The following is a 22,336-nucleotide window of genomic DNA, read 5'->3' as shown; positions in this document are numbered from 1 at the left end:
TCCTTCCGTATAGGCGCAGCCTCCACAGCCTCCCGGAAAGGCGTCCCCGAGCACGTAATTCAAATCCTGGGTAGGTGGTCATCGCAGGCGTACCATACATACATCCGCTCCAATTCCCACGATCTCCTCCTAGCCCACACCGCACTCATCCGCTAACAACATGCACCATTCTTTGGGGTCTCGGCGCGACTAGGTCGCAGACGGGCCACGGGCCCCAAAGCCACTCTAACCAGGGTCCGTGCCTCAGACGGCCCGGCCCCCCGCCCGCTCCTCTCCATCCCTCCTCCCTACCTCCCCTCTAACCCCTACATCCATCCTCCCATCCATCCTCCCATCCATCCTCCCTCTTCCCCCTTCATCATCCTCCCCGTCGCCTTCTTCAGGCCACCCATCCCGCCACTCATCCCTCCCCTCCTCCCCTTCATCCCCTCTCCTAGGCGCCGCCCTACACCAACCCGCCTCCGTCCATTCGTTCTCATCTCCCTCCGCCCTCCACCCCTCCTCCCTTTCCCCCTCCTCCCAACAACGGGACCCCCTTTCCCCCACTAACGGGACCCCCTTTCCTCCCAACAACGGGACCCCCTTTCCTCCCAACAACGGGACCCCCTTTCCTCCCAACAACGGGACCCCCTTTCCTCCCAACAACGGGACCCCCTTTCCTCCCAACAACGGGACCCCCTACAACCCCCCCACACCCTCCTCCCTATCACATCCCAACAACGGGACCCCCTACCCCCATGTAACAATGTAATGCATGCAATGTCTGTAACTATTCCCAACAACGGGACCTCACAATAACCCTCTCTCCACAGTGGCACCACATACACACAGTGGCACCACACACATCATGCATTCCCCTGTCCCCTTCCCATCCAACCAATTTTCAAATAAATACAACTCAATCGTTCCTCTGTTTGATGGTGTGGTCTTTACTAGTGAAATGCAGTTGGTACAATGTAAGTTCAGGAGGGAAGACCACACCGGATAACTATCTCCTCCCCCTCGTAATCGCCTCCAATCTGGCCGATATCAACTCCTCCCAAGCTCACCTGCTTGCGATGGCGTTGATAACAACTCCTCCCTTATCTCCTCCTTCCAAACTAATCAAGGGTTGTATTTATACCAAGCCATGCCCGCTCCCATTCATGCTCAATGTTTCTTGCATCCCGCCACCTCCCCTTCTCCTCCCCATGCTCAAAACTAACCTTGCTGAAAACTGACCTGTTCCTCCTCTCCCACACATGTCTCCTCTAGGTCTCAAAGGCGGGGGGTCTCGGCGCGACTAGGTCGCAGACGGGCCACGGGCCCCAAAGCCACTCTAACCAGGGTCCGTGCCTCAGACGGCCCGGCCCCCCGCCCGCTCCTCTCCATCCCTCCTCCCTACCTCCCCTCTAACCCCTACATCCATCCTCCCATCCATCCTCCCATCCATCCTCCCTCTTCCCCCTTCATCATCCTCCCCGTCGCCTTCTTCAGGCCACCCATCCCGCCACTCATCCCTCCCCTCCTCCCCTTCATCCCCTCTCCTAGGCGCCGCCCTACACCAACCCGCCTCCGTCCATTCGTTCTCATCTCCCTCCGCCCTCCACCCCTCCTCCCTTTCCCCCTCCTCCCAACAACGGGACCCCCTTTCCCCCACTAACGGGACCCCCTTTCCTCCCAACAACGGGACCCCCTTTCCTCCCAACAACGGGACCCCCTTTCCTCCCAACAACGGGACCCCCTTTCCTCCCAACAACGGGACCCCCTTTCCTCCCAACAACGGGACCCCCTTTCCTCCCAACAACGGGACCCCCTTTCCTCCCAACAACGGGACCCCCTACAACCCCCCCACACCCTCCTCCCTATCACATCCCAACAACGGGACCCCCTACCCCCATGTAACAATGTAATGCATGCAATGTCTGTAACTATTCCCAACAACGGGACCTCACAATAACCCTCTCTCCACAGTGGCACCACATACACACAGTGGCACCACACACATCATGCATTCCCCTGTCCCCTTCCCATCCAACCAATTTTCAAATAAATACAACTCAATCGTTCCTCTGTTTGATGGTGTGGTCTTTACTAGTGAATTGTTCAGTGGAGTCCACCTCAAAGCCATGGAGATTGTTTAGGAAACGGATCTTCAACAGGGGGTCTGGGACCCGTAGGGGGTCCTGAGAGTTACTACAGGGGGGCCACCAAATCTTTGTGTGATAGGAACTTTATTTATTTTTTTAAGTGGCTATGCTAGCAGTTTGCTTGGGACGTAGTAGCTAAATCTGCCATTAAAAAAATATATAATTCTATTGAATATCTTAATTACAATGAGATTGAGCAAACAGTTACGTTTTTTTTAAGTTTTGTTTCTCTGTGTTCAGTTTGGGAAAAGTTGTCTAACGCACAGCCATGTCAATGTTGGGTCTGGACTGCTAAATAAACAGGGACTCGGTCTCTGTCAGACCCCATCATGTGTTTCCAGGATAACAGAGGCAACACTCGCAGAAAGGTTGTTATTTTGAGAGCGAAATGCCCCATAGGGGCGGCAGTGGCTCGGGGGTAGAGTGGCCGGGTAGAGTGAACTGGAAACCGCAAGGTTCCCAGTTTGATCTGATTGGTTGGGGATTGGTTCGATCTGGGGGAGCCCCCCGGGCTGGGGGCTCCCCAGAGTTAGTGTCGAAGTGCCCTTAAGCAAGACACTGAACCCCTAATTGCTCCCGATGAGCAGGTTGGTGCCTTGCATGGTTTCCTCCACCATCGGTGTATGAATGTGTGTGTGAATGGGTGAATGTAATGCACAATATATGTAAAGCGCTTTGGATAAAAGCGCTATATAAATGCACCATTTACCATTTACCCCACAATATGAATACATTTTTATACGTTTTATTTTGATGGTAACTGTTGTATAATCGCAATATTACACTCAACGGCAGCTTTACCGTGATTATTGGCACTACAGTGATGCTTGCGGAACTCGTCTCAGCCTCTTCCCGACCACATCACTGTCGTGACAATAATCACGACAAAGCACACCCTCTCGTGTAATATTGCTTAATTGATTTAAACAAGTTACTGAAGCTATCTATAAAATCTATGAAAAATGATCTGCAACACAATTTTATACAATGGGTCCCCTGCTTCATCTCTCTCTCAGCTAAGGGCTCCTTGGCCTGAAAAACGTTGAAGACCTCTTGGTTTAGTAGTTCAGTTTCTTCATGAACAGATAAACCCTGGCGTCCACCTCGAACCCGTGCAGATTGTTGGCATCTCCCTGCAGCCTCATGAGCAGACCGCCATAGGACACGTACGCGGCGAGGCGCGTGGCCGCCTCCGTCGACGTCTCGTCCCCCTCGATGCGGTACACCTTCCCGTACATCACGTAGTCAAACTGGTCCGCCCGGGACGCCCGCCGCTCGTCCTGCTGAGGGTTGAACTCGCCGTCGTCGGGTGTGCCGTCCGCGTACAACGTGCTGGCGATGACCAGGCGGAATTTTCCGCCGAGCTCCACGGGGTAGATCTGGGTGTTCACGTCCAACACCAGATCCATTTTGAAGGACTCGCTCTCGCAATGCAGACGGGACACTCGGTCAAACTTCTTGCCGTCGGGGTCGATGTCCTTCACGTCGAAAAGATCTTCGAACAATATCCCAGCCATGTCTGTCCGGGGCTATGAGCATTGGTCGCACTTCTGGGTATTGTAGCAGTATTCAGATGGATTATGCTTTGTTTGTAGGCACGTTCTTATTTCTTTATTTTTTTATTTGTACCCCTGCGGTTTCTCTTTGCTCTCCCAGTTTAACAAAAACGATGGAGCTTGCACACAAACTACTACGCTACTCTGTTACTTTGTGTCAAACGTATGATCGCCGCTTATGATGCCCCGCTATTTATTCATTATTCTCCCCGCAAAACAGCGATGTCATATCAGTGTGACGTCAAACTGATTTCCAAATTTGGAAGTATTTTCCGCTCCATTGACTGCCTATGGAATGAAAGGTCTAAAAAGCTGAATATCAAAAAGCATAAAACATCCAGTCCTTGGGCTTCTGAATGCGTCTAGATCAGTTCAATTGTCAGGAGATTTGGGAGATCGGACTCTCTCTCTCTCTCGCACACACACACACACACACACACACACACACACACACACACACACACACACACACACACACACTCTTCTAGACGGCTTGTCCCGCTGGAGTCTTGCACGCCATAAAAACAACGTAGTTCCAAGAGTGTATGGGCCCTATTTAGATGATCCACGGGCACACGGTGACACGCAGTGTAAAATGCAGGATGCAAATGCATCGAGGGTGCAAAGCTGCAGCGCTGGGTGCAAGGGGGGTTGTATTCAATATTTATTAAATTAGTCATGGGTGTATTTTGGGCATAACATAAGACCAATCAGAATGTCTTCTCCCATTTTGTTTAAGATCTTAATAATGCGCTTGAGCTGCTGGGCACATTGCTATTTAAATTATTTGGAGAAGTCGGAAAAGACACTCACAATGTTCTGCTGAGGAAAAGTGAAAGTGTGTGACCATCTAATAGAATCAATAATTCAGTGTTAAAGGAGAATTTTGCCCTAAGTGTTTTCCTACCTTGATTTGAGGTTATTAAGTCATGATGAGAGTGATCCTGGACCCCCAATTCATAACGAGCCAAGCTCTCCATTTCGAGGACCCCCCAAACCGCAGCTCAGAACGGCCGTCTTTAGATCTTGGCTAAATCCGCTTATTTCTGTCGCTCGAAAATAGTTTTTCTTGTATATATCTGTAGTGTGTGGTCCGTCTGATGTCACTGCTATGCTATCGCTACATGGGCGCCGCCATTGTTGTTTACAGATCTGTTTTACTGAAATCCCGTTTTAAATCTCTTCTCGCGATACTTCCGCCCGCCATTCTGGAGACCGGAGGGTGGAAGTATTTAAAACGTGATTTCAGTAAAACAGATATGCCTACAAAATTCTCCTTTCATTTCATTGACTAAAACTATGACAAAAACTAGACTAAAATGTTAGGGAGGGACTATGGAGAAGAGATCCAGTAGAACTATGCTTGTCTGTGTGCGGATGTCACGCTTTGAAAATAGACGATCTACACAGCTTGTAGATCTGCTATTTTCAAGGCACGCCAAAACACATTTTAGTCGACTAAATCTGCTGCATGAAAGTGACATCACTGACGAATCCTTGGGATCTTTATCCTGGTCTCAACGAGTGCCGAGCAGCTAATAACAGTGGTGGAAAAACTTGAGTAAAAGTACAAAAGTATTGGTATCAAAATGTACTTAAAGTACCAAAAGTAAAAGTCCTAAATGTTTGAAAATAGCAGATCTATCAGTTCACAACATCAGCTATTTTCAAATAGCCTAGGTATAAAATAGGGCTAAAGTGGTTAATGTATGTTTTATAATGTAATATATTATATCTGCAAATTAACTAGTAACTAAAGTTTTCAAATAATTGTAGTGGAGTAAAAGTAAAAGTATTGACGATTGGTCACTCAGACCCACTCACCAACTCCACACTAGAGTCCCTTTTCCTCCTGGCTTTCTACGGGTTCCTCCGCTGCTCCGAATTCACATCCGCCAACACTAGATTCGACCCGGCTCGCCACCCCTGTCTGTCCGACTTATCCGTCCTCAGCCCATCCACCCTCATCTACACCCTCAAGCACAGTAAGACTGACCAGTTCGGAACGTCCACCCCCATTCACCTTTTCAAACTAGACTCACCCCTCAGCCCATACGAGCCACTCGTCCGCCACCTCGCCATCCGACAGTCCCAAAACGCCTCACCATCCGACCCCCTGTTCATCTCAGAAACCGGTTCCATAGTCACCCGCACCTGGTTTCACCACCACCTCCGCTCCGTTCTCACCAAAGCCGGCTACGCCGCGAACCACTTCTCAGGTCACTCCTTCCGTATAGGCGCAGCCTCCACAGCCTCCCGGAAAGGCGTCCCCGAGCACGTAATTCAAATCCTGGGTAGGTGGTCATCGCAGGCGTACCATACATACATCCGCTCCAATTCCCACGATCTCCTCCTAGCCCACACCGCACTCATCCGCTAACAACATGCACCATTCTTTGGGGTCTCGGCGCGACTAGGTCGCAGACGGGCCACGGGCCCCAAAGCCACTCTAACCAGGGTCCGTGCCTCAGACGGCCCGGCCCCCCGCCCGCTCCTCTCCATCCCTCCTCCCTACCTCCCCTCTAACCCCTACATCCATCCTCCCATCCATCCTCCCATCCATCCTCCCTCTTCCCCCTTCATCATCCTCCCCGTCGCCTTCTTCAGGCCACCCATCCCGCCACTCATCCCTCCCCTCCTCCCCTTCATCCCCTCTCCTAGGCGCCGCCCTACACCAACCCGCCTCCGTCCATTCGTTCTCATCTCCCTCCGCCCTCCACCCCTCCTCCCTTTCCCCCTCCTCCCAACAACGGGACCCCCTTTCCCCCACTAACGGGACCCCCTTTCCTCCCAACAACGGGACCCCCTTTCCTCCCAACAACGGGACCCCCTTTCCTCCCAACAACGGGACCCCCTTTCCTCCCAACAACGGGACCCCCTTTCCTCCCAACAACGGGACCCCCTTTCCTCCCAACAACGGGACCCCCTACAACCCCCCCACACCCTCCTCCCTATCACATCCCAACAACGGGACCCCCTACCCCCATGTAACAATGTAATGCATGCAATGTCTGTAACTATTCCCAACAACGGGACCTCACAATAACCCTCTCTCCACAGTGGCACCACATACACACAGTGGCACCACACACATCATGCATTCCCCTGTCCCCTTCCCATCCAACCAATTTTCAAATAAATACAACTCAATCGTTCCTCTGTTTGATGGTGTGGTCTTTACTAGTGAAATGCAGTTGGTACAATGTAAGTTCAGGAGGGAAGACCACACCGGATAACTATCTCCTCCCCCTCGTAATCGCCTCCAATCTGGCCGATATCAACTCCTCCCAAGCTCACCTGCTTGCGATGGCGTTGATAACAACTCCTCCCTTATCTCCTCCTTCCAAACTAATCAAGGGTTGTATTTATACCAAGCCATGCCCGCTCCCATTCATGCTCAATGTTTCTTGCATCCCGCCACCTCCCCTTCTCCTCCCCATGCTCAAAACTAACCTTGCTGAAAACTGACCTGTTCCTCCTCTCCCACACATGTCTCCTCTAGGTCTCAAAGGCGGGGGGTCTCGGCGCGACTAGGTCGCAGACGGGCCACGGGCCCCAAAGCCACTCTAACCAGGGTCCGTGCCTCAGACGGCCCGGCCCCCCGCCCGCTCCTCTCCATCCCTCCTCCCTACCTCCCCTCTAACCCCTACATCCATCCTCCCATCCATCCTCCCATCCATCCTCCCTCTTCCCCCTTCATCATCCTCCCCGTCGCCTTCTTCAGGCCACCCATCCCGCCACTCATCCCTCCCCTCCTCCCCTTCATCCCCTCTCCTAGGCGCCGCCCTACACCAACCCGCCTCCGTCCATTCGTTCTCATCTCCCTCCGCCCTCCACCCCTCCTCCCTTTCCCCCTCCTCCCAACAACGGGACCCCCTTTCCCCCACTAACGGGACCCCCTTTCCTCCCAACAACGGGACCCCCTTTCCTCCCAACAACGGGACCCCCTTTCCTCCCAACAACGGGACCCCCTTTCCTCCCAACAACGGGACCCCCTTTCCTCCCAACAACGGGACCCCCTTTCCTCCCAACAACGGGACCCCCTTTCCTCCCAACAACGGGACCCCCTACAACCCCCCCACACCCTCCTCCCTATCACATCCCAACAACGGGACCCCCTACCCCCATGTAACAATGTAATGCATGCAATGTCTGTAACTATTCCCAACAACGGGACCTCACAATAACCCTCTCTCCACAGTGGCACCACATACACACAGTGGCACCACACACATCATGCATTCCCCTGTCCCCTTCCCATCCAACCAATTTTCAAATAAATACAACTCAATCGTTCCTCTGTTTGATGGTGTGGTCTTTACTAGTGAATTGTTCAGTGGAGTCCACCTCAAAGCCATGGAGATTGTTTAGGAAACGGATCTTCAACAGGGGGTCTGGGACCCGTAGGGGGTCCTGAGAGTTACTACAGGGGGGCCACCAAATCTTTGTGTGATAGGAACTTTATTTATTTTTTTAAGTGGCTATGCTAGCAGTTTGCTTGGGACGTAGTAGCTAAATCTGCCATTAAAAAAATATATAATTCTATTGAATATCTTAATTACAATGAGATTGAGCAAACAGTTACGTTTTTTTTAAGTTTTGTTTCTCTGTGTTCAGTTTGGGAAAAGTTGTCTAACGCACAGCCATGTCAATGTTGGGTCTGGACTGCTAAATAAACAGGGACTCGGTCTCTGTCAGACCCCATCATGTGTTTCCAGGATAACAGAGGCAACACTCGCAGAAAGGTTGTTATTTTGAGAGCGAAATGCCCCATAGGGGCGGCAGTGGCTCGGGGGTAGAGTGGCCGGGTAGAGTGAACTGGAAACCGCAAGGTTCCCAGTTTGATCTGATTGGTTGGGGATTGGTTCGATCTGGGGGAGCCCCCCGGGCTGGGGGCTCCCCAGAGTTAGTGTCGAAGTGCCCTTAAGCAAGACACTGAACCCCTAATTGCTCCCGATGAGCAGGTTGGTGCCTTGCATGGTTTCCTCCACCATCGGTGTATGAATGTGTGTGTGAATGGGTGAATGTAATGCACAATATATGTAAAGCGCTTTGGATAAAAGCGCTATATAAATGCACCATTTACCATTTACCCCACAATATGAATACATTTTTATACGTTTTATTTTGATGGTAACTGTTGTATAATCGCAATATTACACTCAACGGCAGCTTTACCGTGATTATTGGCACTACAGTGATGCTTGCGGAACTCGTCTCAGCCTCTTCCCGACCACATCACTGTCGTGACAATAATCACGACAAAGCACACCCTCTCGTGTAATATTGCTTAATTGATTTAAACAAGTTACTGAAGCTATCTATAAAATCTATGAAAAATGATCTGCAACACAATTTTATACAATGGGTCCCCTGCTTCATCTCTCTCTCAGCTAAGGGCTCCTTGGCCTGAAAAACGTTGAAGACCTCTTGGTTTAGTAGTTCAGTTTCTTCATGAACAGATAAACCCTGGCGTCCACCTCGAACCCGTGCAGATTGTTGGCATCTCCCTGCAGCCTCATGAGCAGACCGCCATAGGACACGTACGCGGCGAGGCGCGTGGCCGCCTCCGTCGACGTCTCGTCCCCCTCGATGCGGTACACCTTCCCGTACATCACGTAGTCAAACTGGTCCGCCCGGGACGCCCGCCGCTCGTCCTGCTGAGGGTTGAACTCGCCGTCGTCGGGTGTGCCGTCCGCGTACAACGTGCTGGCGATGACCAGGCGGAATTTTCCGCCGAGCTCCACGGGGTAGATCTGGGTGTTCACGTCCAACACCAGATCCATTTTGAAGGACTCGCTCTCGCAATGCAGACGGGACACTCGGTCAAACTTCTTGCCGTCGGGGTCGATGTCCTTCACGTCGAAAAGATCTTCGAACAATATCCCAGCCATGTCTGTCCGGGGCTATGAGCATTGGTCGCACTTCTGGGTATTGTAGCAGTATTCAGATGGATTATGCTTTGTTTGTAGGCACGTTCTTATTTCTTTATTTTTTTATTTGTACCCCTGCGGTTTCTCTTTGCTCTCCCAGTTTAACAAAAACGATGGAGCTTGCACACAAACTACTACGCTACTCTGTTACTTTGTGTCAAACGTATGATCGCCGCTTATGATGCCCCGCTATTTATTCATTATTCTCCCCGCAAAACAGCGATGTCATATCAGTGTGACGTCAAACTGATTTCCAAATTTGGAAGTATTTTCCGCTCCATTGACTGCCTATGGAATGAAAGGTCTAAAAAGCTGAATATCAAAAAGCATAAAACATCCAGTCCTTGGGCTTCTGAATGCGTCTAGATCAGTTCAATTGTCAGGAGATTTGGGAGATCGGACTCTCTCTCTCTCTCGCACACACACACACACACACACACACACACACACACACACACACACACACACACACACACACACTCTTCTAGACGGCTTGTCCCGCTGGAGTCTTGCACGCCATAAAAACAACGTAGTTCCAAGAGTGTATGGGCCCTATTTAGATGATCCACGGGCACACGGTGACACGCAGTGTAAAATGCAGGATGCAAATGCATCGAGGGTGCAAAGCTGCAGCGCTGGGTGCAAGGGGGGTTGTATTCAATATTTATTAAATTAGTCATGGGTGTATTTTGGGCATAACATAAGACCAATCAGAATGTCTTCTCCCATTTTGTTTAAGATCTTAATAATGCGCTTGAGCTGCTGGGCACATTGCTATTTAAATTATTTGGAGAAGTCGGAAAAGACACTCACAATGTTCTGCTGAGGAAAAGTGAAAGTGTGTGACCATCTAATAGAATCAATAATTCAGTGTTAAAGGAGAATTTTGCCCTAAGTGTTTTCCTACCTTGATTTGAGGTTATTAAGTCATGATGAGAGTGATCCTGGACCCCCAATTCATAACGAGCCAAGCTCTCCATTTCGAGGACCCCCCAAACCGCAGCTCAGAACGGCCGTCTTTAGATCTTGGCTAAATCCGCTTATTTCTGTCGCTCGAAAATAGTTTTTCTTGTATATATCTGTAGTGTGTGGTCCGTCTGATGTCACTGCTATGCTATCGCTACATGGGCGCCGCCATTGTTGTTTACAGATCTGTTTTACTGAAATCCCGTTTTAAATCTCTTCTCGCGATACTTCCGCCCGCCATTCTGGAGACCGGAGGGTGGAAGTATTTAAAACGTGATTTCAGTAAAACAGATATGCCTACAAAATTCTCCTTTCATTTCATTGACTAAAACTATGACAAAAACTAGACTAAAATGTTAGGGAGGGACTATGGAGAAGAGATCCAGTAGAACTATGCTTGTCTGTGTGCGGATGTCACGCTTTGAAAATAGACGATCTACACAGCTTGTAGATCTGCTATTTTCAAGGCACGCCAAAACACATTTTAGTCGACTAAATCTGCTGCATGAAAGTGACATCACTGACGAATCCTTGGGATCTTTATCCTGGTCTCAACGAGTGCCGAGCAGCTAATAACAGTGGTGGAAAAACTTGAGTAAAAGTACAAAAGTATTGGTATCAAAATGTACTTAAAGTACCAAAAGTAAAAGTCCTAAATGTTTGAAAATAGCAGATCTATCAGTTCACAACATCAGCTATTTTCAAATAGCCTAGGTATAAAATAGGGCTAAAGTGGTTAATGTATGTTTTATAATGTAATATATTATATCTGCAAATTAACTAGTAACTAAAGTTTTCAAATAATTGTAGTGGAGTAAAAGTAAAAGTATTGACGATTGGAAATACTCCAGTAAAGTAAAAGTACCTCAGAATTCTGCTTAAGTACAGTACTTGAGTAAATGTACTTTACTTTACAACACTGGCTAATAATAATAGGATTAATGAACGCATCAAGTGGTCGACAAATTGTTTATACTGCCCTGCATGGGGTCAGCGCTGGACTGGAGAACAGGTCACAGCTGGTCTAAGGTGCTGACCTTTCTCACTCCACCTAAAATAGCAATGTGCCAATAATGCACCTGACCACACCCAGGGTTCAGATCCTTTAGGATTTTAACGATTCCGGTAACTTAACGATTCCCTCTTAATAGGCTCTATGCACAACAAGCAAAAGGCCTCTTTTTTGGGGGTCTTCCTTACTTCCTTCACAGGTTTTTACCAATGATACTAATGAAGGCTCTGTTCCATTTCACTGTAGCACAGTGGTTCTCAAACCTTTTAATTTCAAGGACCCCCATAACTCTGAGAGTTCATTACGGGTCCATTTGGTTCCATTTGTACACTCTCAGAGTTACACACCTTTTAACACTCTCATGACTGGGGTTTCACCATCCCATACACTGCCTGACTTTCAGGTCAGAAGGCCGTTTTTTCCAGCTATTCTATAGGCTACTGTCTCCCCTCTGTGCTCCAGACGAGCTGACACCTTCTCCCCCACACGGGGGTTCCATTGTCTTTTAAATAGCTATTAACATTTCAATTGCACTCTGCTCAGTCAGTGAGCTCACATATGTTGTTGCAGGCAGGTAGAAACATTATAAAATAGGCTAACTTGTATTGGAAACTGCAGATTCTGTATGTAAAATCTGTATAAAAAAAGCGTATAAAACAGTGCGATCTGTAGCGTTACATTAAACTCTTTAGAGAAACATGGATAGCCTATATGAACCACTGAAGCCTCTGTCTAATTACGTCACTATCACCATTGTCCAAAACACATGGATATCTCTTGACAAACCAATATTATTATTCATAATAATAATATTCACATTATTGCCTGAGCGTAAAGCGTCTCCTTCTATCAGCTGTCCACTTGCTGACAAAAGCGTCTCCTCTCCTCCCCATGTCAGCGCAACAAGTGAACACATCGGTATGTTCCACAAATGTGCTCATTCCTGCGCTAAATATCTGATCTGCAAACATAAAACAGTCGCTGCCTGACGCGCCCTCTGCTTGTAGATCAGATCTCTTGGCGCAGCATTAGTTACATGCAGGCAGTGTTGCCAAATGTGTTTGCAAGAGAAATAAGCAGCCAGGTCTATGAAAATGTTACTGCATGCTGTGTGTTTGTCTGAGTGTGTGTGGGAGCGAGCGAGAGAGAGAGAGAGAGAGAGAGATGCCCTGATGTCGAAAGCAAGCGAGTTGTCTGCACAAGTTTATGCAATGGACGGAGAGCAATGTTTTTTTGACTTAATAGTTCTTTTGACTTAATACAAAAACAAGCCCAAAGTCGCTTATACATGGCATCACCGAGACAGAGCGCAAGCTAGAGAGCGAGAGAGAGAGAGAGAGAAGCAACCGATTGCTCAGAACAAAAATACAACATTTAGTGGTTAGATTTATGGGGACAAAGCAGTAGTTATTTCTATTTCATTGTAGGCCTAGAGGAGAGAAGTCCCTTAATTGACCAGGCGGACAGTGAAATGCAAATCAGCCATTACATAGAACAATGACGAGGCTAGTCACGCGAGTGTTAAGGGGCCATTTGGAACCCCCTCAAGGAACCATAAGTGTCCCTGGACCACACTTTGAGACCCACTGTGCATGTAGCAGAGTGTTTCCAGTGAGCCAACATGCACAATATCAGCACCCTGACTCTGTTTGGAACAGAGCCTTAATTAGTATCATTGGTAACACGTGTGAAAGAAGTAAGAAGAGGCCCAATTTCTCTCCAATATGGCTGCTGTGCATAGAGGATATGGTCCCATTCCTTAACGGTTCCTTTTAACCATTCCTATCCACAAGTTTCCTAGGGCATGGTGGGCATCACTTCCTGTCGATTTGATCAGGGATCAGGGATCAAATCGACAGGAAGTGATGCCCACAACACCCTCGGAAACTTGTGGATAGGGGTTCCAAATGGACCCTTATAGGTCTGTAACTCTGAGAGTGTACGGGTCCATTTGGTTCCACTTGTACACTCTCAGAGTTAGGTTGACCATTGAAATTAAAACGTTTGAGAACCACTGTTATTGTAATTGTCTATCAGACATGAAGTCCACATACCAGCTCTGACAGTGTGACAAAAACCGGTTCCGGAGACTGTTCCAAATGTGATGGAAACGATTCCGGTTCCTCTCTCTCTCTCTCTCTCTCTCTCTCTCTCTCTCTCTCTCTCTCTCTCACACGCACACGCACACGCACACGCACACGCACACACACACACACACACACACACACACACAGCATTTCCAGAGGCATCCCAGGAATGGCTCAGATGAGGAACAGCTGGGAGACACAGAGACCCATGGGCCCATGTCCCCTACCAACTGACCCTAAGACTGACCAGCAATATGTCCATCTAGATAGATAGATAGATAGATAGATAGATAGATAGATAGATAGATAGATAGATAGATAGATAGATAGATAGATAGATAGATAGATAGATAGATAGATAGATAGATAGATAGATAGATAGATAGATAGATAAGACAGACAGACAGACAGACAGAGAGGCAGAGAGACAGGCAGGCAGCGCAGGCAGATAACACTGATCAGCAGAAAATATATTATTTGCAAGTTTTACTCTAAACTCACGCACGCACGCACACACACACACACACACACATACACACATACACACTCACACTCACACTCACAGAGAGAGACATTATTATACACACAGTAATCATACAAGTGGGCTTGGCGGGGGGGGGGTCTAAATATAAGTCATACATCCATACACACCTGTTCCCCTCTATCACCTGAGTTCAAGGACACCATACACTGTGTGTGTGTGTGTGTGTGTGTGTGTGTGTGTGTGTGTGTGTGTGTGTGTGTGTGTGTGTGTGTGTGTGTGTGTGTGTGTGTGTGTGTGTGCACACGCGTGAGACAGACAGACAGACAGACAGTGTCATGGCAAGGACGACCAAATGCTTTTGGCCTCAAACCCCGATCAGAAAAGAGTCGGTGTCAGGGACCCCCATATGAGAAAATTATTCGAGATTTTTCGACATTTTCCCACATATTTGGAAAATAGCAGGTCGACAAGCTCACAACGTGTCGTATGGCAATGTGTCGATATGCTGAACGGTAAAATTGGGTTAAAGTGGTTAATCGGATTTTGATGCAACTAACTCATTTAGCTAGGGAACCCTGAAGGACTCACTTTGAGAACCAAAAAGGCCACTAATCATGCTCTATGGCAGTGGTTCTCAACCTGTGCAAATGATTTTGGGTGTTCCCCAGATAATTCGCTTAACCCATTTTGGAGGGAGAGCGAGTGCATTCTCCGGCAGCGGCAGAAGCCGCGGCGTCGCTGGTAACTGCCGACAACAGCCGCGGCAGTGTTTCCTCTGGCGCGGCAGTGTCTCCTAATCCGCGGGACCGCCGCACGGGCCGGCCCCGCGGCGGCTCCGGCCGGCATTGGACCGGCACATATCCGCCCCGCCTTTTGCGCTTTGACCTTGTAGATCAGTTCTTTTTGGCAAAGAGATTTGGTGAACATGGAAACAAGCGACTACAGTTGTAACTCAGTTGTAACAGTTGTAACCGTTTCACTACGACTAGAGGATTTGAGGTGATAACCAGTATCAGTTTAAGTTCAAGCGACTCCCTGTTACAATTTACAATGTAGGCATTTATCAGACGTTCTTATCCAGATTGACTTACAATAAGCAAGGTAAACACATCCAATGCAGAGAGATGGTGTAGTGCCTCAGTAAACTAGGATCACAGGTAAACCATGAACAGCATCAGTCTAAAACAGGATGATATGGTATCACAAAATAAACCATCTGTACATTGAAGCTATAGAAACTATAAGGATGCCAGGTAAACAAACAAACCTAGCATCTATCTACATAACATGCTATCTAAATAACAGTTTAATAGTGTTTTACTTAAGTAAAAGTATCAATACTACAATGTAGAAATACTCTGTTACAAGCAAAAGTCCGGAATTCAAAATGTACTTGAGTAAAAGTATAAAAGTATTGGCATCAAAATGTACTTAAAGTACCAAAAGTAAAAATACTCATTATGCAGAATGTCCCATTACAAGTTTGTTTAAAAGTCTTGAGAAAATAGCAGATCTACAAGCTCACAATGTGTCCCATCGCGACGCATTGTGAGCTTGTAGATCGGCTATTTTCAAATGGCCGAAATGTATATAGGGCTGAAGTGGTTAATGTATGTATTGTAAAAAAATAATAAAAATCTACAAAGTAACTAGTAACTAAAGTTTTCAAATAATTGTAGTGGAGTAAAAGTACAATATTTGCCTCTGAGGTGTAGTGGAGTAGAAGTAAAAGTACTGGAAATTGGAAATACTCAAGTAAAGTACAAATACCTCAAAATTGCACAGTACTTGGGTACATGTACTTAGTTACTTTACACCACTGCATAGTAAGCATTTGCATAAGACTGCATGGTCGTCAAGACTGGGTCAAGTGCTACGGGGTGAGGACGTGAGGTGGAGTCTGAAGAGGTGAGTCTTCAGATTACTCACTGTCCCTAAAGCTCACACTGAACTTGTCAAAGGAACCTTCATGTGCGCCTGCCGCCTCTGCAGCCTGGAAACACTTGCAGACTGATCTGAAGCTTAACCCATTAAAACAGTTTTCTGAAAAACATATGTTTCTATATCAGTGGTTCGCACACTTTTTCATGTCAAGGACCCCCAAAATTATGCGTTTGGCTGTCGACCCCCATCTCAAAATATTTGGTTCCAGGGACCCCCAGAAGCAAATATTTGAGTTAAAAATGTTTTCTTGTTAACGATTTTTCAAAAATAGCAGATCTACAAGCTCATGCTATGAGCTTGTATATCAGCTATTTTTTAATAGCCAACCAATGTACTAGCTAAAATCTAAAATGAAACAGTTGTTTTCCCGCTTTTAATGGGTTAAGGACTTGATCACGCTTCAGATCTTTTTAAAAGTTTAATGTCCCATCTGAAGGCGTATAAAACCATTTATTGCTGTGGTGCGGTGTCAAACAAGGCACAGCATGGCTCATCAGCACAGAGATGCTTGGGTGACAGTGCTCACAGGCACGTTGTCCTGGAAACCTGCGTGTCATTCAGGTTGTCGTCACCTCAGTAACTCGACCTACAGGCCATATGCAGTTGTCCTGAGTGTTGTTTTAGGCAGTCAGCCTGGAGGCCATATCCATGCTTCCACTTGTAAAAATGGATGCATTTTCTACACAGGTGGTTTCCAAAAAACTGGGGGTCCCCAGTTCAAATATGATTATTTTGTGGGTCGCAGCCTGAAAAGGTTGAGAACCACTGATAAACCACTTACGCCCTGCATTCTTCATTGTACTACACATAGCAAAAGTAGCTGACCCTATCATAATGGGGGTGATGAGAGGATATCAAAAGCAGAGACTCGGACCCAAATCCAACCCTGTTGACATTGATCTGTGTGTGCATCTCTGTAGGCATGCTCTATAGGGATGGAACGATGTGAAAATGTCATGGCAGTTAGTATAGCATCAAAATCAGTTTAACCACTTTAAACCTAATATACATCGACTCACAATGCAGTCACAATGCAGTCACAATGCAGTCACAATGTGACGTGTTGGAGCTTGTACATCTGCTATTTAAAAAAAAAAAATATTGAGAACATTTGAAACATTTGGAATGTTTTAGAAACATTTAAACAACACATAGTGTAAGGGGGGCTATGGCACAAAATATTCTCAGACGGGGTCCGTGGACAAATACATTTTAATTTGAGCGTCCTTGACATGAAAATGTTTGAGAAGCACTGGTGTAAAGGGGGTGTAAAAAATGCTCTCATAGCAGACGCATTGTGAGCTTGTAGAGTATAAATCAGTCATTGCGATGCCATCACGACCTTCCAACAAAAACTTTAGTCGGGCCCGTTCACACCAGGACTGTTTGGTTCATTTAAAAGGGACCATGGTCCGGTTCGTTTGGAGTGGCGTGCACACGCATTCTAATTCTGGTGCGGATCAAACAAGCGGACCATGGTCTCCCTGAAAAGTCCCAACTCCGTCCGCTTCCAAGCAAACCACCGTCCGGTTCGTTACGAACGCAATCAGACTTTATAGTGGATCCAATATAGGAAGTTAACCAAAACACAGTGCATTCTGCATTGTGTGTTCATTGAAGAACAATATGGAAAATTTAATAAACCACTACTCGTGTAGGCTAGATCAATAATTAAATATTGTCTTAGACTTTAGCAGTAGACACTCATCAATCTTTCAAAAATGTTATAATGAAAACAATCACAACGCGCTGCTGTTGCTCCATTGTGCTATATCTATCATATGGCAGCAAAGTGATTTTCCCCAGACATGTTAACTGTCAATATGAACGACCTGTACGACCGCGTGTCATTTGTTTACACATTTTGGTCTGCTTAACAAGTCCCGTTGGAACGCTAACCAGACCAAATGCAAAATGCAGCAATGTAAACATTTACGGTCCTTGATCCGGAACTTTTAATTCAACTTTAGGTGTGAACAGCACCTAAATCTACTGTAGATTTAGTCGAGTAAAATCTTATGATATTTAATCAACTAAACCTAGATTATTGTATGAAATGCCATATGTGTGTATGGTTTATTGACCGAGATAAACTTTAACTAACTAACTAACTAACTAACTAAAACATTTCAGATGACTAAAATAACGACCAAAACTAAATGGAATTTTATTCAAAAGACTGAAACTAAATCAAAATTTGCTGTCAAAATGATCACCGGTTCTAAAGCCACATTGCTGCACCTCCATGAGACGTCAGTGTCATAACAGGTGATGACAGGCATGGACATAGTGACACCTTTGAAGCCAGATAGTAGTGGGTTTATTTTTACCAGACATCTGAGATGGAGTGACTTTGGCCACCGTTGAACCAGTGACCTGCTGACCTCGGCGTGACAAACACACTCTCAGTGTCACATAGCTAGATGTGTGTGACTGTGAATGAGAGGACCTTCACATGGGGCCTGTGAGACATTTTCACACACATTCCTAAAGACTGTGAGACTGAGTGTCGAGAGAAGAAAACATGATATTTTGGAGCTAAATCAAATAGGTCTGTCAGCGTTTACAAACAGTCATCAACGTAAACAAACCTATTACGGCTCCGAACTGTCTCTACCCATTCAGCTATGGCCGCCCAGTCTGCTCCCCCAGTACAACCACCCACAATGCAACACTGTCAATTCCACAATCTGGAATCGAGCAATGTTCAGGAAGGATTTTCCCCAAAAGTGCTTTCCCCCAAAAAATGTATACATCACCTTCACACACCACTGGTGTCAGGAATAGTTGGCTTCAGTGCCTTGCTCATGGACATTTAGACGCGCAGCCAGGAAGAGCCGGGTCTGTTTCCCCAGACCACTGCTCCAACATGTGGCCACACCACAACATTACATCCTACTTGTCTGTCTGTCTGTCTGTCTGTCTGTCTGTCTGTCTGTCTGTCTGTCTGTCTGTCTGTCTGTCTGTCTGTCCGTCTGTCTGTTCTATCCTCATCCATTTTCTAGTCTTTTACAGAGATGGTGGGGTGCTGAGAGGCTTCCCACCTCCGAGAACAGACTTTCAACAACACAAAACAGCCTTTCTTTAGGTGTGTAGCTAAATGCTTTTGTTTAATTTCACTGCTGTTGGAGCCCTCGCAGGGCAGTGGAATTCCTTGTACAAGCGCAGAGCCCAGTGCCTGGCAGGGCGTTAGAGAGAACTCACTAACGCTCTGGACCAGGGCTACAGGCTACCATTCATTTTCAATGGCAGCCAGCCACATGAAGACACAAAGCTACATGCTACCATAAATTTTCAATCGCAGCCAGCCACATGAAGACACAAAGCTACAGGCTACCATTCATTTTCAAAGGCAGCCAGCCACATGAAGATACAAAGCCTACTGGTGTACTGTAGCAGAGTGTTTCCAGAGAAACAGGTAAAGAGTAAGGACAATTAAAAGGTTGTTGTGTACAGCAATACAAGGCAAAACAAAACAGGAAGCATCAACAATACAGATCAATGGTATACGGAAGTAAAAAGCAAATAAAGTCTCCATTACAGTCAGTGCTTCATAAGTGTCTCACCGTATCTTGTCATAAAACAAATAATAACATTTATCAGTGCAATGCCAATCAAAAAAGTGTCCATTTGGTCAGTGCAAAAGCTTGAGGAGTGAAAGTGCTCACAGTGAAAAACAGCACAAAAAGGAATGTCATTAGAGGTCAAAGTCATTTAAACAACTATTCCAGGTTAGTGACATAACATATCAGTCTGAACTGGTGTTGTTAATGTCCTCTGCAGGCATGGGATCATAATGTTGGTGTGTATTGAATTGGTGTTGTTGCTGTCCTGCTCAGGCATGGGGTCATAATGTTAGTGGGTATTGCAAACTCACCAGGTTGCTGTTGGTGTTGTTGCTGTCCTCCTCAGGCATGGGAAGGTATACGGCCAGTGCCACGCAGTTAGCAAAGATAGCTAGCAGGATGATGATCTCAAACGGTCTGGAGTTAAATCATAGGAAACACACCTGCTACCAATGGAATGAAGGCTACCATCGCTTCTAAGTCAATGAGTAGGTTTGGGCTCCGGAACCAGAGGAACCGGATCCAACATTGAGGAACCGGAATCGGTTCCATCACATTTGGAACTGTTTCCGGAACCGGTTGTCACACTGTCATGTGGACTTCACGTTATGCTATACAATGACAATACCAGTGGTTCTCAATTCAAGGACCACCATACAGACCTGTAAGGGTCCATTTGGAACCGTCAGAATAAAGCATGTGGTACAGTAAGACCTTGTGGTCTCCTGTTTTTTTTTTCAGGCCAGTTTAGAAAGATACCAATGTTTGGACACATCCTTGGTGTCAGGGCATTCCACATTTTGGTGGCAGAGTAGTAGAATGAGAATTTTCTCTGTTCTAAATGTGGGTGGTACCAGATCAGATCAGATTGGCATAACGATTAAATTGGGGAGAAAAAGGGGTCAAACTAAAATGAAGGAAAAGTACAATACTACATTAAAAGCATACTTAGTTATTGTGCAGCACTGCGAAGAAGCCCTGCACCTGTCTTGCATCATACCTCTGCTCTCATTGTGTTCCAGTGACCTACATTCACATGGTCCATTACATGCCCTGTCCATCTGTGAACCCTGCAATAGCGATTCCCATATAGTCAGCCTTACATAGACTTGTATATATAGAGTATATAAATCGCCAGGGTGGAGTGTTTATGTTTGGAACACAGTTCTATATGACGTGATCTAAGATTGCCCATTGGGAATTCAACACAAAAAATAAAGCCACGAACCAGCGGAACAGCGCCCTCTAGCTGCAGTGACGTCAGACTTCGGTGGTCTATTAGTGGTCCAGTTCCAATTATATCTGCTCATTTCTTTGTGTCATCACCTCCAATTTCACTTGTTTATCCTTTATCCTGTTTTAGTTCTTTCTCCTGATTGGATGAAATGTGTCTATGTATCTACAGTAATGTCAATTCCTGAGGGTTAATTTTAACTTCAAATAGGTCCTATTAGAATTTGTAGACTCTCTGAGTTACACAAGTATAAATGAACACTTTTAATGTGCATAGGCTCAATGCACAGCAGCCATATTGGAACGAAATTGGACCTCTTCCCTTACTTCCTTCCCAAATATTCTAATTCAATTGTTCCATTTAGTGTAGGGCAGTGGTTCTCAAATGTTTGGAACAGATGGAACCAAATGGATCCTTACGGGTACATTTGGTTCCACTTGTACACTCTCAGAGTTGCACACCTGTAAGGGGCGATTTGGAACCCCCTCAAGGAACCATGAGGGTCCCTGGATCCCACTTTGAGACCCACTGGTGTAGCAGAGTGTTTCCAGTGAGCCAACATGCACAATATCAGCACCCTGACTCTGTTTGACCAGAATGGAACAGAGCTTTCATTAGTATCATTGTTATCATTGGAAGGAAGGAAGGAAGAGGCCCAATTTCTGTCCAATATGACTACTGTGCATAGAGCCCATTAGATACCACACACATTCATAGATGTTTGACTACTACAGTATTAGGGGTGTGCCAATATATCGTCCCGCGATATATCGCGATACGTTTTCGTGGCGATATGTATCGTTTTGGCGTTTTATTTAATTTTTTTTGCAATAATAATAATGCAAAAACAGAAGTATTTGTTTGCATTTGATTCCCCCCCCCCCCCCATATATTTTCATAAGCTTTTTTTCCCCCCCATATATTTTTACGATAAAAAAAGTGCCATATATCGTATCGTATCGATATCGTGAGCCCAATATTGTATTGTATCGTATCGTATCGTGAAATCCTTATGTTTAGAAATCGTGAAAGTGTATCGGCACACCCCTATACAGTATTTCTGCTGACTGTCGAAATATGAAACGGCTTGGCTGGGTTTAAGTATAGTGAAGTTCACATAACTGGATATTGTTAGCCTGCTTACAGTAGGCACTAGTGTTGGCCAGAAGATAGTAAAGACATTAATATTTTATGTCCACAGACAATATAACTGTCCAGCTATTTAAAATACATCACATTGGGAACAGATACGTATGCTAGGTATGGCAGTAACATTGATTTGTAAATGACTGTTGTTTTTGGGCTGTGAGTCAGCATTCTAGCTAGCTTAGCATGTCTGTTTTTAGCGAGTGACCGGGGAAGACAGCTGTCCATCCTCTAGAAAGACCTTCAGCCGCTACCGAAACAAAGTACATCTAAAACCCA

General features: G+C 46.3%; 3 protein-coding genes across 3 annotated transcripts in view; all 3 read right to left on the bottom strand.

Annotated features, from left to right (window-relative positions):
- LOC308079409 (dihydropyridine-sensitive L-type skeletal muscle calcium channel subunit alpha-1-like) overlaps window positions 1-22,336 on the bottom strand; it is a gene marked incomplete at its 5' end in the record, with an annotated part of 85,997 nt that overhangs the window by 62,120 nt on the left and 1,541 nt on the right. Inside the window, one exon of the mRNA XM_080420877.1 lies at window positions 19,989-20,094. Coding sequence (XP_080277003.1) covers window positions 19,989-20,094 — 106 coding nt within the window. The remainder of the gene's footprint in view (window positions 1-19,988; window positions 20,095-22,336) is intronic.
- On the bottom strand, window positions 3,188-3,646 carry LOC308082940 (DNA-directed RNA polymerases I, II, and III subunit RPABC3-like; the record flags this gene model as incomplete). Its single annotated transcript, XM_080425020.1, has 1 exon — window positions 3,188-3,646. The coding sequence occupies one exon, from the start codon at window positions 3,644-3,646 to the stop codon at window positions 3,188-3,190; it is 459 nt and encodes a 152-aa protein (XP_080281146.1).
- LOC308082939 (DNA-directed RNA polymerases I, II, and III subunit RPABC3-like) lies at window positions 9,121-9,579 on the bottom strand (the record flags this gene model as incomplete). Its single annotated transcript, XM_080425019.1, has 1 exon — window positions 9,121-9,579. One exon carries the CDS (start codon window positions 9,577-9,579, stop codon window positions 9,121-9,123), a length of 459 nt encoding a protein of 152 aa, XP_080281145.1.

The sequence above is a fragment of the Gymnoscopelus braueri genome (assembly GCF_963280865.1).
Source record: "Gymnoscopelus braueri genome assembly, chromosome: 3".
Lineage (NCBI taxonomy): Eukaryota > Metazoa > Chordata > Actinopteri > Myctophiformes > Myctophidae > Gymnoscopelus > Gymnoscopelus braueri.
This window is presented reverse-complemented; position numbering and strand designations above follow the sequence as displayed.